Below are 16,951 nucleotides of genomic sequence, written 5' to 3' on the forward strand. Positions count from 1 at the left end.
GATCTTTTGTATATCAATTACTCGCTACATGTTACCTGAAATTGGTGAAGAAAACTTTTATGTTTCCAAGGTGAACAAAGAATCCAAAAACTGAGAAAATTCTTGATGAATGAAGTCATAGGGATTCACGTTTAACAGCAAAACTATATCAAAACAACAGTTTACAAACTCTCACACAACTTGTGCAGTATAAGCCAAGTCTCATTTGTTAGTCTCAGGCATGGACGAGTGGCATGACTGTGCTGTTTATGTGGAAGTGTTTTACATAGTAAGGTTTAGTGAAAATGCATGTGTTTGGGAAATACTGAGCATACGACTGTATAAATGAGACTTGGATTATACTGCAGAAGATGTGTCAGAGTGTTTTCTGTTGTTGAACGCGATCCTCTTTTACTCCAGTTCATCAAGATCTGTCTCAGTTTTTGGATTCTTCGTTCACTGGAGGCACGCCAGGAATAGGCCTACAGTTTTCTTCACAAATTCAACTTTAATTTGAGAGAGTAATTAATATACAAATGGACATTTTTTAGGCAAATTATTCTTTTAAACAAAATACTCTCATCTAATATCTTACCAAGAGTTCAACAAGAAGACTGGTGCCACTATTATGTCTGTGCAATGAATATGAAGCTACATGCAGCAGGTGATTAGCTTAGCTTAGCTTAGCTTAGCTTAGCATAAAGACTGAAAACAGGAGGAAAACAGCTAGCCTAGCTCTGTTCAAAGGTGACAAAATCCACCTACCAGCACATCCAAGCTTTACAATTAACATGTTGTATTTCAATTGTTAACACTGTAAAACTAAAGTGTAAATTGATAAGTTGTGGCTTTACTGGGTGTTAAACTAGACAACTTCTTCGCCCAGCATAGCGGCTACCTGGAGTCACAATTTGTGTCAAACTATTTCAGTAAAGGGACAGTTCACCCCAAAATTAAAAATACATATAATTTCTCTTACCTGTAGTGCTATTTATCTGGCTAGATTATTTTGGTGTGAACTACAGAGATGTCTGCCTTCTCTCCAGTATAATGGAACTAGATGGCACTCAGCTTGCGGTGCTCAAAGCACCAAAAAAATACATTTGAAAAACTCAACAGCAATGTCTCTTTCCAGAAATCATGACCTGGTTACTCAAGATAATCCACAGACCTTGTTGTGAGCAGTTTCATGTAGGAACTATTTTCTTTCTACTGAACTACACCTGCCAACTGTATCACCACGCGGAAGTAAATATAGACCTACTGCTGGCTCTCCTAGCGCCATGCCATTAATGTTAACGTTTCTGGCTGTCACAAACAGGAAGTGTGCATCTACTACACCATTAGGAGAGGCATGATTGGTTCTGTGTGGTGATAAAGTTGGCAGGTGTAGTTCAGGAGATAGAAAATAGTTTCCACATGATTTTGGGAAGTGAGAAGAAGTGAGTTTTTCATATGGATTTTTCATTTGGCACTTTAAGCACCACAAGCTGAGTGGCATCTAGTTCCATTATATTTAAGACAAGGCAGACATCTCTACAGCTGATATCTCCAACACTCTGCAAATCTAACAATCTAGATTGATAAATAGCACCACAGTTAAGAGGAAAAATATGTATTTTTCATTTGGGGCTGAACTGTCCCTTTAAAAGAGAGTCATATTATGAAGAAATAACATTCATTTTTGTATAGCTGTAAGCATTGTGTGGTTGACCCACTTGTAAAACTGAGTCCAGCTAAATCCAAATGATGATTAGAAATCTGCTGATTTATTTAATGTAACTCATACAGGCTAAATATTAATTTAAACTAGCTGTATCAGGACAGGATGATAAATTCAGAATGGATGCACACATGAAAACATGGATAGAGACAGGAGAAAGACAGCAGGACTGACACCTGAGAAAGACACATGTACTGTATGCATGACGTGTTTTCGGTGGTTGCTGGATGCGTAAAATGGCACGATGGATGACTAGTAGACGCAATAAAGGTATAGAGGCCTGACATACGAGCGAGGGAGTGTGGTTTCGTTGGTTTCGTTGGGAGCCAATAGTAGCATTCGATGCGTTTCCACTTACATCGATGTAGTTGGCGTTGATGTAGTCGGAGGAGGGGTCGTCCTCTATGGGCTGGAGAATAACCCTTGAATGGTCATCTACAGAGAGACACAAGAGCACAGTGTTGGAAAGGGCAAACAGGTGGAGATGAAAGGAAAGAAATATTTGTTTTAGGGCATTCTAGAGCAAAAAGTATATACGATATTCCCCTTCTCCTCCTGTAAAGCCTGCTGTAACTTCTCTTATGAACATACATAAATAAAGTTTGCTTACATGCTATAATATTCCCATAGCGGTTCTTAGTACGGTTCTGCTCCTTCTTGGCCACGTCCCAGGATGCCGACTGCCCCTCGAAGAAGCTCTGTATCACCAACAACACAAACAAAGCAATACAAAGGAAAATTACACGTCATGGATCCTAAAAAATACCATTCCTGTTGTCTCTGAGCAGAGAGAAGTGCTTGAGCGATTTTTTTCCCGTGTGCACGTGTGGTGACATAATGCTGATTGGATACATAAAAAGGGGAAACAGAAGAAGGTTTGTAACTCTTTGACTCTTAAGTCGATAAAGCAGGAAATACTCTCAAATTAAGAGGCAATTCAATCCTTGTGGTCATTTTATCATTTTAATGTAAAGCCAAAACATCAAATAAACCATCATTGATTTTCTTTATACACTGTTTGTTTTCCTCCACATTAGATACGTGTGTACAACACATTTCAGATATCTTATTGTGCTGAACTGTCAAGTCCTCCAATACAGAATCAGAATTATTCCTGTCTCGGTTTTTCAACCTGGACTCTGTTTTCCCTTGTTCCTGTGTTTAGGTGAAGAATAAGGAAAACAATTTTTGAGATTAGCAGTATTGTGCGAGACTGCTGCAGCCGGCAACATGCAATAGGTGACAATAACGACTGGGGGCACATTCACACAGTTGATTACGTTCACTAAAAGTGTTTGTTTTTGCCATTGACAGGCTCAGATTGGTATCATTAAGTGTCTGACAACATTATACTGACATTATGGGGGTGGCACTAGCTCAGTCCATGGGGGCTTGGCTTGGTAACCGGAGGGTCGCCAGTTCAAGTTCTGATATGGACCAAGTATGGAGTATGGGCTGGTAGCTGGAGAGGTGCCAGTTCACCTCCTGGGCACTGCCAGCATGACCTTGCGCAAAGCACTTAACCCACAACTGCTTGGGTGCCTGTCTAAGGCCGCTCCCTCGCTCTGACATCTCTCCATTTAATGCATGTTTAGGCCCTGTTTGTGCACGTGTGTGTACTTGGGTAGATCAGAGTAAAAAAAAAAAAAAAAAATCCCATCGGGATTAATAAAGTATGTCTTCTTCTTGTTCTTCTTCTAGAGGAAGGATCTCTCCAGAGACAGACCTTTTTGTTAAAGAGTAAGATCCTTTTTGTTTAAACCAGAAACATTGAAAAACCCACCAGACACTAACAGTCGGTTAGTGTGTGTAGAGTCAGCATATTGTCACATCTCACTGGATGAATTAAGGATTTATTTCAACCAAACCACAGTTGGTGATTGTTGGGACAGTGGCAAGAAGAACCATGACAGCCTTTGGTGAGTTTTATTTTCTTTCTGTTAACTTTGAATGAAGAGCGTTTTACAATGATAAATTGCAGTCTATTCAAATGGAGTCTGGTGATTCTGGGTGACAGCGATATCTGGTCTGTTACTGTTTATACAAAAAGGTCAGCCTCTCTGGGGATCCTTCCCCTAATGTTTTCAGACACTTAAAACAATAATCTGAACATAAATGGCAAAAACAAACACTTTTAGTAGACGCAAATTAGCGTCCCCGAATGATTACATTGCAGCCTGTTTTGCCACTGCAGCACTCTCGCTCAATACCGGACCAATTTCAGAAAGTGGTGCATTAGTCACTTTGACACAAAAACATGGGGAAAATAAACTCCTGGATGAAAAAAAGAAGTTGCCATTTAAGGTAAAAATATTTGTATTACTACTTCTAAAAACAAAAACATTAACTAGACTACTAATGCTACTGTTGCTAGTAACGAAAGTACTGCCTATAATAATCTTACTTCATACTCCTCCTTAAAGCCGTAGCTGTCAGATGTTTTCATGAGGTTGATGTGCTGCAGAAGGTCGGCCACTCTGATGGCAGGGTGGAGCTGCCCTGTCTGATAGGGTGATTCAGTTCCTTCACAGTGATACCGAGGAACGTCCAGAAGCCTGCTGTTCTCCGCTGCAGAGGCACTGTGGTTCTCATCTACAATGAAAGAGGTCACCACTGGTTAGTTCAATTGCATATTAATCAACATTTACGTTGGATTTATTAGTTTCTTCACTGTTTTATTATTTCCCAGGTAAAAAAGCAGATAAAACAGATCCATTTCTTTCTTATCAGGTCTGACAGATAAATCGTGCAATTAAAAATAAATATAACTCATCAGTTTTATCAACATAAACACATGTAAGCAGCAGGCTAGTCCAATAAGGGAATAGATATGATCTTTTCTTAAGTAATTTACCAGAATTGTGTTAAGGCAGCTTTTTGACCAAAATGAAATGTTGTTTTTTAAAGACTAAACATCAACAAATATGGATTGCAGCAGAATATTTCATTAGACAAAAACATGCTGCAAATTTTTTAAATGATTACATCTATCTCTTTTCAATTAATTTTGTCTTTTGAACATTACAGCGCTCTGCAGTCATTGAAAATGTTTGGATCACAAGAGTCAGAAACAATCCTATGCTGCCACCACTGTAATCTACTTCTACAAATAATATAGCACTTAGCATTATATGAGTGTACCTTAATCTTTTTCCAGAAATATCAGGTATATACAGAATGAATACACATGCAAAAAAAGAAGTTGCACAGCACTGTTGATGCAGAATTTAAAAGTCAGTGTTATGAATTAAGCTTCAAACTATTCTTTCAGCCCTAACAGCAACTTTTTTGTCTTTCCAAAGCCAGTGCTAGCCATTGGCTTCGAACTATTACCATTAGAAAATACTGCATTTTCCTCAAACCAAACAAACCGTAGGTCACTGTCACTGTCTCTGTCTATACTCACCTGTGATTGGAACTACATGTCAAAGCAGCAAGAAGAGAGAAGAGCAGAAAGGTTTAGTCAGACGTCAGGATAGAAGAATGTTAGTAATACTTTAAAAGTGAACTAGAGGTTCAAAAGGTACAACTCTGAACAGTGCACAAGGAGCTCAAAGGTTTATATGTAATGGATGATAAAAAAAACAAACAATGAAGCAAACATTTGCTAAAATATCTTTAACAACATGAAAGACACTAAACAGCAGGACACACCAACATAAATCGAACCATAAAGTCTACTGCAACGCTCTCTAGTGGTTTCATCAACTGCTATTTACACCTTTGGTCATTCAGGTCATCCAGGCCTCCTACACCTCCAATACAATTTGTAATTATAAAATTAGGTGGTTTTATTCCATCTTAAGTATGGTACAGTTTGGCACAGCATCAGCACTGATGCAGACATTATGCTGGATAGTCCTGGTAAAGAAGGAGCTGAGCTGGAAGGCAAGGCTCACGATTTAACAGTCCATCTACGCTCCTACCCTCACCCATGGTCATGAGCTTTGGGTAGTGACTGAAAGAATGAGATCACGGATAAAAGCAGCCAAAATGAGTTTCCTTCTTAGGGTGGCTGGGCTCAGACTTAGAGCTAGGCTGAGAAGCTCAGATGCTCGGAGGGAGCTCAGAGTAGAGCTGCTGCTCCTTAGAATTACAAGGGACCATTTAAGGTGGTTCAAACACCTGATCATTAGAGGGGTTCTGGGCATGTCCTACTAGTAGGAGACCTGGGGGTAGGCCCAGAGCACACAGGAGGGATTATATATCTCATCTGGTCTGGAAATGCCTCCTCTAGGAGGAGCTGGAAATCATTGCTAGAGAGAGGGACGTATGGAGTACCTAACTCAGCCGTCTGCCCCACGACCCAGCCACGAATAAGCAAATAAGTGAATGGATGGTGGCTTTATTACATTTTTACAAACCTCACCACATGAACATATTTCAGCATCTGGAGCTATAATACATTTAAACCACATATGAGCGATCATCTGCTATATATAATAGAGAGCATGCAGATTTAATTCACACTCAATAACTTTGCATTTTGAAAGCTTGTATGTTGAAAGAGTATTTCAGTGGCAGCTAATTTTGGGGCTCAAATTGTTGCAGAACTTCCAGGTGAGTGTTTCTGTGCTGTGGGGGATAATGTGAGTTGGCAGTCGTAATGCGCAGACTGACAGGAAGTATAATAGAGTAGCTTGGGGTTGCAGAACAACCGACTGATTTCATCTTCGCCACTGTTTATTAACTGACACTGTTTATTCCATCCAACTGATGCTTTTCTGTGCTCTGAGGACATGTTAGCTCATTACTGATTGTTAAAGGTTTGCTGAGCCCTCGTCAGGCCAATTAACAGTAAACTTGACCCGACACTGCCTCCTAATTCGCTACTTCCTGCTACTTCTTCCCACTCTGTGATGTGATTGGCCGGGACAGATTGTAACTGCAGCCTTCACTCCAAATTAGAGGCTAAGGATCAGTTAATTAGCACAGTTTGGTGGCGCCGTGCATTGTGGAGCCCTTAAGGGTATGTTAGAACTCCACATCACGCCACAGTGTTAACACTAGACTAGACTAAAGATGCACACACTGCGGTGCAATACTGGAGCTGGAGAAGCATCCGACTTGGCAAAAACTACAGTTTTCTCAATTCATACTGGGGCATCAGCAACAAAACAAACCTAGGGAATATCACAGATGGTAGAAACTCAAGCATACTTTGAGATCCAGCGCACAGGAAAAGTTCTGCCAAACACACAGGCCTGTAGGCACTAAGTTATTCTCTGTCACTTGATGTCACAGATTTAATCTGCAGCCGTTTTGCAGTGGCAGTGTGACAAATTGTCTTCCTCCTTTTAAGTGTCAGATTCTGTCGTTTTTAGGACAGGGAATGGCATGCCTTAAAACAACTCCAAACTGTGGAAATAATGAGGTCTCTAAGGGAGAATGATGGTAATTACTGTGAATATCAATACTGCTCAGTAGGAAACAGAAACCATGGCTGGGAGCGGGAGTTAATGCACCTGGGGAAAACACAGTACGGCAGATGAAGTGCTTGGCTGTTGGAGTTTTTTAGCACCGGCCATGTTTTACACAGAGAGTTGGCACGAGGTGGCAAAAAAAAAAGATAAAAGATGAACACACAGTTTTGCCAATCTCATATATTCTAAACCATTACACATCCTGAGATTGCCTTTGAACCAAATCCAAACATCTATTTTGTATTTCTGTTGCATGTCTTGTTCATTTCAGTTCACTGCCTGCAGAACTGCCTATCAGTGGTAATACCAGAGACGTTTGTTAAACATTTAGCACTTCTGAAATGTAGATAAGAAACAACGATGTGGAACTGAAACTTCAAACAAGCCGCACTATCCACACACAAAAATATACGCAACAGGGCTCAAAGTACAAAACACAGGATGCAGGATGTAATGGAAACTCTGACCATGTCCGATGTTTCAACTGGTCATCTGGACTCAAAGTTGGGACCTAAGAGACGTACAAGACGGGGCTACAAACACAGGGACTTTAAGATGAAGATGGGTGATGACTAAAGGGATCTGGTGGTGAATGTGACATATCCGACCATGCTAGAAGTCTCACCTAGCACAGCAGTTGGAACCAGAGGATCGTTGGGCACTGTGGGAGGAAACACGGTGAGCAAATGTTCTCAATGTCAGTGTTACTCAAAAAAGAACCTAATAGTGAGCAGTGAGCATCCGGAAAATTCAAAGAGGATCTGTGTATGTCTCTGATGGACTACACATTCTCCAGTCATGACTTAAACATGAGTGAATCATCTTAAGGATCATCTATCTTGGCAAAACCATCCTACAGTTTTTGCTTTGATCAACATGGTCTGGTTGAGCCATGAATTATTGAACTTGGGACAGAAATTATTTATCAGCAGTTCTTGTGTTCACACATCAAACATAAACATGTACACTGGTCTGCACTGTCAATGCTCTTGTTTCCATACTATCTAACAGGAAAACTGATCAGGCCGAGTCGACTCTTGAGTTGTTTTTCTACAGCTGAAACAATTAGGCAGACAGGACTTCCACTAGAAACTAGTAAGGGTGGAAAAGTTGGTGTGAAGTGTGGGTATCTATAAAAGGTAAATGCAACCATGGAAGCAGATTCAGCAAATAAATGATAACATACAGTCATGATGATGCTGCTGTCATTGCATCAGCCACTATAAACTGTCTTTGTTGTCTCTGGACAAGGCAACAAGCTTATGTATGCACACAGGGCTGTTAACAAAACTCTTCCACGAGCAGGTAGCTAGTTGTTCAAACTCTGTATTTCCAATGTCCAATGTGTTCTTCAATACTGTACACATCTATTGACTTTCTTTAATTGAGGTTTGACTGGCGCTCTTTCAATTACATCATCAAGTTGTACCCTCTTCTGCAGTGGCACCTAACGAGAGAATTACCACCACAACTTCCAATATTCACATAACAGTAATGGATGGAAAAGTACATAGATTCACTGTTTCTTCGGACAATTTTTCTTTTGCAAAAAATTAAAATTTGTGGAAGGAAACCCAACTACTGATATGGAGACCAATTTAGGAGATCAAATGATTACACCCCCTTCCCCAAAAAAACTCTGAGAGATTAATCAATCGTGATGATAACTCTGTAATAACAACTGTAACCTGGCCGTAAGCTGTTCTTACAAACTGTCCATATGTTTTCCTACGAAAGGTAGTGCAACCAAATTCGTACATATCCGTACTTGTACTTATGGGTCACAAAAACCTGGACTTTCCCTTGGAGTCGTGTGTTCAGAACCGTGTGAACTTTGAGTGGTCTCTGAGTCATTTTAAGGTACGTTCTCACCATGCGTCTTTTCCTAAACCTGACCACAGTGACTTTATGTTAATTATGTAACTGTATGTTAAGGGTGTAACGTCATTCGTGGGGTGCTAATTCGTAGGACATCATTTGAACTGCATGCAGGATATCATACAAACTGCTCCATGAGAATACGCCGAGTAAGAATAAACTTCAATCTAGCATTTGCAAAACTTAAATCTTAGTGACATAAGAGGAAAGATGAAAATACGTAGAAGTATTAGAATAGAAAAGGATAGAACTAAATATTAGATTTCAAGTGCACTTATTGACAGAGATTTGTGTTTTGAAGATCGTTCATGGTTAATACTACTGCTTATGGATAAAAATTATAGTAACAATAGTCTTGTCTGTGAACCTACATCTGTTGTTGTAGTTGTGAGAGTCCATGAATGTCACAGCCATGGGATCCTCTCCGTGCAGAGTGCTCTGGTCGGCATAGCTGCGATCCATGGCATTCACCATGTGAGTCATTTCCTGCCGTGTCGTTCCGATGGCATCTTTACGTTTTTTAGCCAGTTTCCTGTCGGGGGGCAGAGACGCACACAGTCAGGCATCTTAACAACAAACACACAAACATCAGCCAGCCTGCAGACCACCGCCTCATAAAGAATAGTCTCTAATTATAAAGCACAGTCAGATTTTGTTATGAAGTATAAGTGGTAACACGTGTTTTTTGGTAATAAGAGCACGGCTGTGGGCTGCAGGCTGCTGAATCAAGATGCAGAGTTTAGATCCAATCAGGAGGAGAAAAGGAGAAAAGAAGAAAGGGGAGGAGAAGAGAGAAGAGAGGAAGAAGAGAGGAAAGAACAGGCAAGGGAGGAAGAGGAAAGGCTTGTCTGTAAATGGCAGCATGTAACAGGCTCAGCTATAGGAGCAGAGGGAAAACAGCTTCTAATACAGACCAGGGGAAATGACCTATGGCTTACAAGTAGCAAAGGGAACACCTGCTATCAACCTCTGTACCATAGATGAGCTGTCAGATGAAAGCCTTCGAATCAGTTTTATCTCAACTATATTTTTAGTTGCCTGAAACTATATATTTCTGCATTATCAGAGGGTCGGCGAAACAAAAAGAAAAAACACAAAAAGAAAATTCTTTGAAGCATTAAATATTTGGTTTTCATCCGACAGCAAAGAAAAATCCCATTAAAACAACAGTAAAGGAATGTCTTATGATCTACAGAAGCTCAAGGAAACCATTTACCAACCTAAGTACCACAGTTATCATCATATGAGTAGTACGACTCCAGGTCACATCTTAAATAGTCAGTCCAGAATTATGAGAGAACGGTACACCGTCTCTCTGGGAAAGACTTCTTAAGAGATACCTGATGTTTAATTTTAATCCCCTGTTTTCCTCACAGGCTTTTCTTATATTGGGCATTTCTAATGCAAGCAATAGAAACCTTTCTTCATCATGAAAGCTGATGCCTGGTGACAAAAATTAAGTTTAAAATGTAAACATCAAGGTATCATTTTCAGGTTTAACTCTCTTTCGGTGTGTGCAATCCATAAAATCCCAGGAAAAATAACTGCAGAGGGCTTTATACTTCGAGCATGACAGAGCATGCAGGAACATTTTGTACCCAGAGCCATAGAAGTGCATCAGTTAGGACAACATCTGTACAGATGAGCAAACATTTATTATGTTTTTACGTGACCTGCTGTAATTAAGTCACTTGTCGAGCACTTTGAGCTCCAACATAAATGTAAGAAAAACTCTCTCAAAGGTTTGATGAAGAAATAAATGTTTGATTGTTGCATAACTGACACAACGTACGGCTCTGACAGAAAGCATGCTTTGTTTTATCGTTTACCTCTTCACCCCCAAATACACCAACTCCACCTCTAAGACCACACACACTCACACACTCAGGAACATTGATTTAACTGCTGAGCAGGTGTAGCTGTTCATGTGGGTGTTTGTGAGTGTATTACAGTTTGTTGAACAAAAAACATGAAAACAGGAGAAAGTGATACATGAATTATAAACCACCATTATGCTGCGTAATTGTACCGTATGTAAGAGAGGCAGAAACAGAGAGAAAAGAGGAGGGTAGGTGTGACCAGAACTAGAGTGAATCTCTGCTGCAATTTTATTCATTTTTAAGGTCTGAATTGTAAAATTAATTAATTTTGAGAGCAACATGTGTTAGTAAAAGTACTGTAATGTCTACTGAACATACCTGATCACTGAAGCTCTACATTTATGCCAAGACACTTTTTAAATATCTCAATAATGAATAACAAAACTAAAAACATGGCAACAAGGTCTTCTCCTGTTGAGATGAATTTAAAAATGTGAAGAGGGGTTACAAAGGGTTAAGTGGTCTGAAAACTGTAGACAGTAGACGTTGTTCCTTATAAATGTATTTGAGTAGATGCTCAACTGTCCTGTCGTTTCACTCCTACTTCAGAGGAAAGTTTTGAACAATTCCATTTTTCTGCCTCTTTTTTCATAACTTTACTTCATGGGTAAGCTGCAAGATTAAAGGTAGGTTCAGTAGGTAACTTTTATCAGAATAACTTCTTATCATCTTTTGCTAGAACTGTCACCTATACCCTGGTAGATAAGTAAATTCAGAGTCAGGAAGAGTCTCTATACCACAGTGTCAATCACTGCATGTGCTGTGCTTGTCTGAGTATACTCCCACTCAGTCAAGCTCTGTATCTTCAGCACACGGCTTCAGGAGGAGTTTTGCAAAAACACGATGGCTGAGAAACAACCACCAATAATGATAAAACTGCCCATCCACCCTTTGCCAACAGCAACATACATGGCAAAGACAAATAAACAGAAGAAAACCGATGACGAAAACCACGCTTTCAGCCCCACGGGTCTTTTTCTGCGTACCTATCTTTGCGGTGTGCATTATTGTGTACGAGCAGTGATTTAAACTGCACTATAGACTCCTCCTGGCTCTGATTGAGGTGCAGTAGATTATTGTAAATGACTCTAGGGGCACGTTCTACTGTCAGGATTTAGTGACAGTTTCAGCAAATATGATAAAACCTTTTATTTATTTATTAATGCTAACTTGTCCTGCTTCATTTGTTTGCCCGGGTCATGCAGACACAAGCTCGGGATGAATATATTTCCATATTTATTCAGTAATCTGTTTGTATTACTGCTAAATAGTGCACATGAGGCGATTAGTGGTCCATTTTGGTCACAGCCAGAGAGACAAAAAGACAGTAGAAAAGCAAGTACCCACAACACATGAGAAAAACCCACCAACAACTACTGAAATAGAGCCGTGTGCTCCGCACAGGAAGCTGACGGTCTCAGGACGGGAAACCAGAGAAGAGACACTGAGCAAGTGTAGCAGAGTTACCATGATACCTGTGACTTGATGGGCGGATGGATGATCACATGACTACATGCACACAAAGAGCTACAAGTCACAAGTGCAGCATTCTTTTTTCAAATAACACGCTTAGGCCTGTGTCGTCCCACTTTGGCCTGCTTGGTTCTGGTTTACGGCCCACTCTGGCCTTCATAAGTCTGCTTCAGAGCAACTTTGGAGCATGTAGAGGACACCAGGGCTGAGGTCAATTCACTGTCAGTTCAGTCCCTTTAACATTTAATTTGTTAGTGATTCAGCATTTATTTATTTATTAATTAAGTTCTTTTATAACACAGAAAAACAATCAACATTTTCAGTGTCTAAGCGTTTTACAAAAATGTTTGCACGAATGGTTGAAAATAAGGAAAATACCTGACTGACATGAAAGTGAGCTGACCCCCACCCTGGCAAGGCGTCAATGAGGATGGCTTTGGCTGGTTGGTCAGAGCTGAAAATGTGTTTTGTCTTGAAAAAAGTATACTGCATCTTTAAAAATAACAACAACTAGCCACTAAGAATTCGCCCAGTAAGGTAACAGCAGCTGGGTGAGCTGATTGTTGATTGGTTTGTTTACTTACAGGTAATAAGAGTATGAATAGTAGGTCCTCCTGGGGTTGTGAGCCAATCAGAAAGCAAAGAATGAGACACAAGGGTCATGAATATGCAAATTAGGACAATACTGTCCTGTCCCAACCAGCAACAACAGAAACAGAAGAAAACACCTTTTGATTGCTACAACTTGAGGGTCATGCAAGGGGTTGCTATGGTAACTACGGGCCCTGTGTCTTCAAAAACTCAAGTTTAAAGCTACATAAATACTATAAAACAAGCTGAGACTTATAAAACTAAAATAACAACCACTATCTATATTAAACTATTACCATGCAGTCTGTCTCTTCTTTACTTCTGAAGGTGTCATATTTAAAGTAATCGTGCAATAGTGTAACTGGACGGCCCTGATTAGAAATTTATTTTTAGCCCTAATCAGCCAATCACCTTTAACTTACTCCTACAGAAAGTAAACAATTTGTCAGAACTCATATACAACGCTATCGGATCTGTAACACCACGCAGCTCGCTTCCTGTAAAGCAAGCATGATGTCATTGCGATGTCATCATGTCCCACCATTTTAAAGATGCAGTATTGTTCAAAGTTGTAAAGGTTCGATGACAATGAAGATTGATCTCCCCAGAAACCTTCATGGAAAACCACTAAGTGCTGTCGACAGAACTTCACACTCATGAGGGTGACATAAAATCACAGATCATTTTCCACTTCTGCTCAGTCAGCTGTCACAGTTTAGTTACACATCAATGTAAAAATGTCAGATCTGTTTTCATAGGTCAGCACCAGCGACTGTACATAAAGATGGACGACATGACAGCTCCCTAAAAGTGAGGCCAAAACATCTCCATCGCCCCCTCCTGGCTGGCTGCAGTACAGGTCATAAACCATACCCCCTCCAGTGGAACATGCAAATAAAAAAAAATCACACAAATAAATTTTTCCCAGAGACGGTTTCAGTCATTTTACATAGTTGTCATTACGCTGTTGTGTGTTCAAGCATTTTTTTGTTTGTTTGTTTTGATAATTTTCAATGTAATTTACTAATTTTAAAGGGGTTGTGATGTCATGATTGACAGCTGTGTGTGTCAATCAGTGTGCTCACAATCAATGGCACTGCTGGCCATTGGGTCCAACGGGTGTATGGGTGGGAACTTCACTTACACTTCCCAGTCACTACTGGGCAGACTCTAGCTCACAATCAAAGTCCTACATGGGTTGGAATTTAAAGACCTGTTCTCAAACCAGCATTGCGACATGCAATACTGCACCAACCCACCTGCACATATGACCAATCCATTAATTATAAGTGCTATATTGTAGGCAACTGGATTTGCTTGAGACAGCTGTTGAAGATGTCTTCAAGGCTTCCACAGTTCAGAACAGAAAAGTCTTCAAGAAACTCAAGCAAGTCCAGTTGTCTATGATATAGCACTTGCGATTACCATGACCTAGATTACTAAGAATCTTCACTGACATGCGGCCAATTAATTCCGCAACTTGACCTGACCTGCCCACACAAGATCTACTGCCCAACCTGAAACTGCAAATTCTGAAGAAACCATGCACTGTTCAAATAATTTGGTTAGGCAGCACCTTTTAAGTGATCATTTTGGGACATATTCCGAAAGGTAAGATGATATATTTTAAAACAAAGGTATATACAATTTAAATTAATATTTTTTGCTTATTCTCATAATATTGAGCAGCACATCGCCGCAATAAACATGCCTGTTAGTAACAAGCCTGATTGAAGAGGCTCTTACGTTGCAGCTAACACAGAAGACAAAGCCAACTAATAAAGTCAGCAGTTAAAGGTTAAAACATTAAATTTGATTAGTATTATTCTCATTTTATTTTTAAACATTTATAATCCCACACCTGGGATCTGACCTGTATGTTCATTATTCACCCAGAAATCAAGTGAAGGCGAAATACCACCCCCACATCACCTTTTCTGTGGGTTATCTGCGGGTATCAGTGGGTACCAGACCCAGTGCATGACTCCAGATGATATCCTCAGCACAATATGGCTTCAGTTTTGTACAGTGAGTAGAACGGGAGACACGTTGTCAATCTTTATATACAGTGTATGCTCAACATAAATATACACTATGATAGAAACCAAACTTCAGGACTTTCAGTAGCTTTGAGGCAGCTTTCCATCCCATGCTGAGATATGCTAATCAGTTGTCTCAACCAGAAACTGCTGTCATTAGCTGATCAATGTTGGTTGCTGCACAGTCTCATATGTTTTCATAAATCAAACAAAAAATGTAACTAAAAAAAAGTAAAAACACAACACAATGTGTAAACCTGGAAATATAATAATTGAAAACATATTGTTTCCAAAAATACCATTCATTTTCACTTGTTAGTGCCTTAAAATATATCGCAACCTCTCAGAAATACACTTAAATGTAACATTTTAAGACGATATTTTACTTAACAGGAAGACCGTCACCCTGTGGCAGTCCTTATTGTTTATTGTTTCCTCTGGTCCAAAAGCATAAAATGCAGCTTGAGCTGGTTAAAGTTCAGAGACACAGACTTCAGCTCTTCCCAGCTGTGCAGGAAATTATAGAGCACTAAACAACAATTACCGACCAAAAATGCATTTGCTTTGGGTTTGGACCAATTTTGTTTTATCAAAAAGGCCTGAAATCCTCCAGAGGGACAGAAAATGTTCAGTAAAACATGTAACAGTAATCAGGCCACTGAGTGCAAACTGTGACTCAAACACTGTCTTGTTTTTGGACGATGGTGAATATATTTCCAATGCTGTTTGGTATCATGAAACAGTAGCAGCTTCTGCAATAAACAGAATATTTCTACCATCTTCTTTAATCTCATGTCCTTTGGATATAATTTACAATTACACTTTGACACTCAATCAGCAGCACAACTGCTGGATCACATGAATTCATTAAGAGAATTAGAATAAAAATATGGAGGTCAAGGACTGCGAGTTCTCCAGTGACGAGAGTTCATCACTGACTGTAATTTAATGTCTCGAATTGTTTTTGATTTGCCGAGCGAGATCATGATTGGTTGTAATTGAGAAACTGTTTTCCTGGATGCTCCCTAAAGCCTCTGGCAAGATGCAATACTTCAGAGTATCTCCTAAAAGAGTCGGCTGATGATTACAAGTTGAGGGTAATTAATCTAACATTTCTTGTAGCGTGTTTGAGATACATGATGGTCAATGAGCTATTTATGTTGAGGCTTTTTATTATAACAAAAAAAGATGTGACACGAGGCGCCTGACATGAATGTATTTGTACCGGATATGCAAATTAAGTTATAATTATTCTCTTTATAATGAGCCACTCAGGTTCCCTGAACACCAGATTTTAATTGAAAGGTCAGAGGAAGAACGGCGTCTTTAGTTACAGTTAATTATTACACACATATTCTCATGTACACAAATCAGAAAGGCGCATGCACACGTTTGCACACGCATGCCCTGAAAAGTACAAAATCATAATTTAACCTAATGTAACCTCACAGTTGTTGAGGTAAGATTTGATGAACAGAGAGCAGGGTGTATGCAAAATTAAAAAAGTCTAGGCTTAAGGTGGTGGGGTGTTTTTCGTTCAAAGCATCATGGCGACTCTTCTAAGGGCCGGGACACATGACGCGTCTTTAGCCGCCTGAAAAATGCAAGCACGGGCGCTGGGTGCTACTCTTGTGTATACTCTGCGCCAACTTTCAAGAGTGTGGTGGCAGGTTGCCTGAACTTGCTGAGCAAAAATGACTGCACTCAGCACTGAATCATAACCTACACAACAGAAATTCGTAAGTCAGAGCTGATCTTCCTCATGTGTTGTGTCATCTGTGGGACTGACGTAAAGCTCTGGTTAGCCTACACTTATATGATCAACCTTGTCTCCATAGTTACCACAGACTAATATTTACAGAAGAAAGCGAAGAGATCGACCTGATTGTTTCTCATCTAATGACTTGTGACGCGAGTTGCTTCATTCCAACAGTTAAACTTGTTCATCTCAGGGCACTACACCCT

General features: G+C 39.9%; 1 protein-coding gene across 1 annotated transcript in view; it reads right to left on the reverse strand.

Annotated features, from left to right (window-relative positions):
• Positions 1 to 16,951, reverse strand: part of ptprk (protein tyrosine phosphatase receptor type K) — a 160,313-nt gene that overhangs the window by 17,031 nt on the left and 126,331 nt on the right. Inside the window, exons 22-28 of the mRNA XM_049589242.1 lie at positions 12,941 to 12,970; positions 9,375 to 9,535; positions 7,751 to 7,786; positions 5,109 to 5,120; positions 4,107 to 4,294; positions 2,313 to 2,400; positions 1,992 to 2,137 (exon numbers count right to left, since the gene is read on the reverse strand). Of these exons, the coding sequence (XP_049445199.1) occupies positions 1,992 to 2,137; positions 2,313 to 2,400; positions 4,107 to 4,294; positions 5,109 to 5,120; positions 7,751 to 7,786; positions 9,375 to 9,535; positions 12,941 to 12,970 (661 nt within the window). The remainder of the gene's footprint in view (positions 1 to 1,991; positions 2,138 to 2,312; positions 2,401 to 4,106; positions 4,295 to 5,108; positions 5,121 to 7,750; positions 7,787 to 9,374; positions 9,536 to 12,940; positions 12,971 to 16,951) is intronic.

This window comes from Epinephelus fuscoguttatus, linkage group LG11 (assembly GCF_011397635.1).
Source record: "Epinephelus fuscoguttatus linkage group LG11, E.fuscoguttatus.final_Chr_v1".
NCBI classification, from domain to species: Eukaryota; Metazoa; Chordata; class Actinopteri; order Perciformes; family Serranidae; genus Epinephelus; species Epinephelus fuscoguttatus.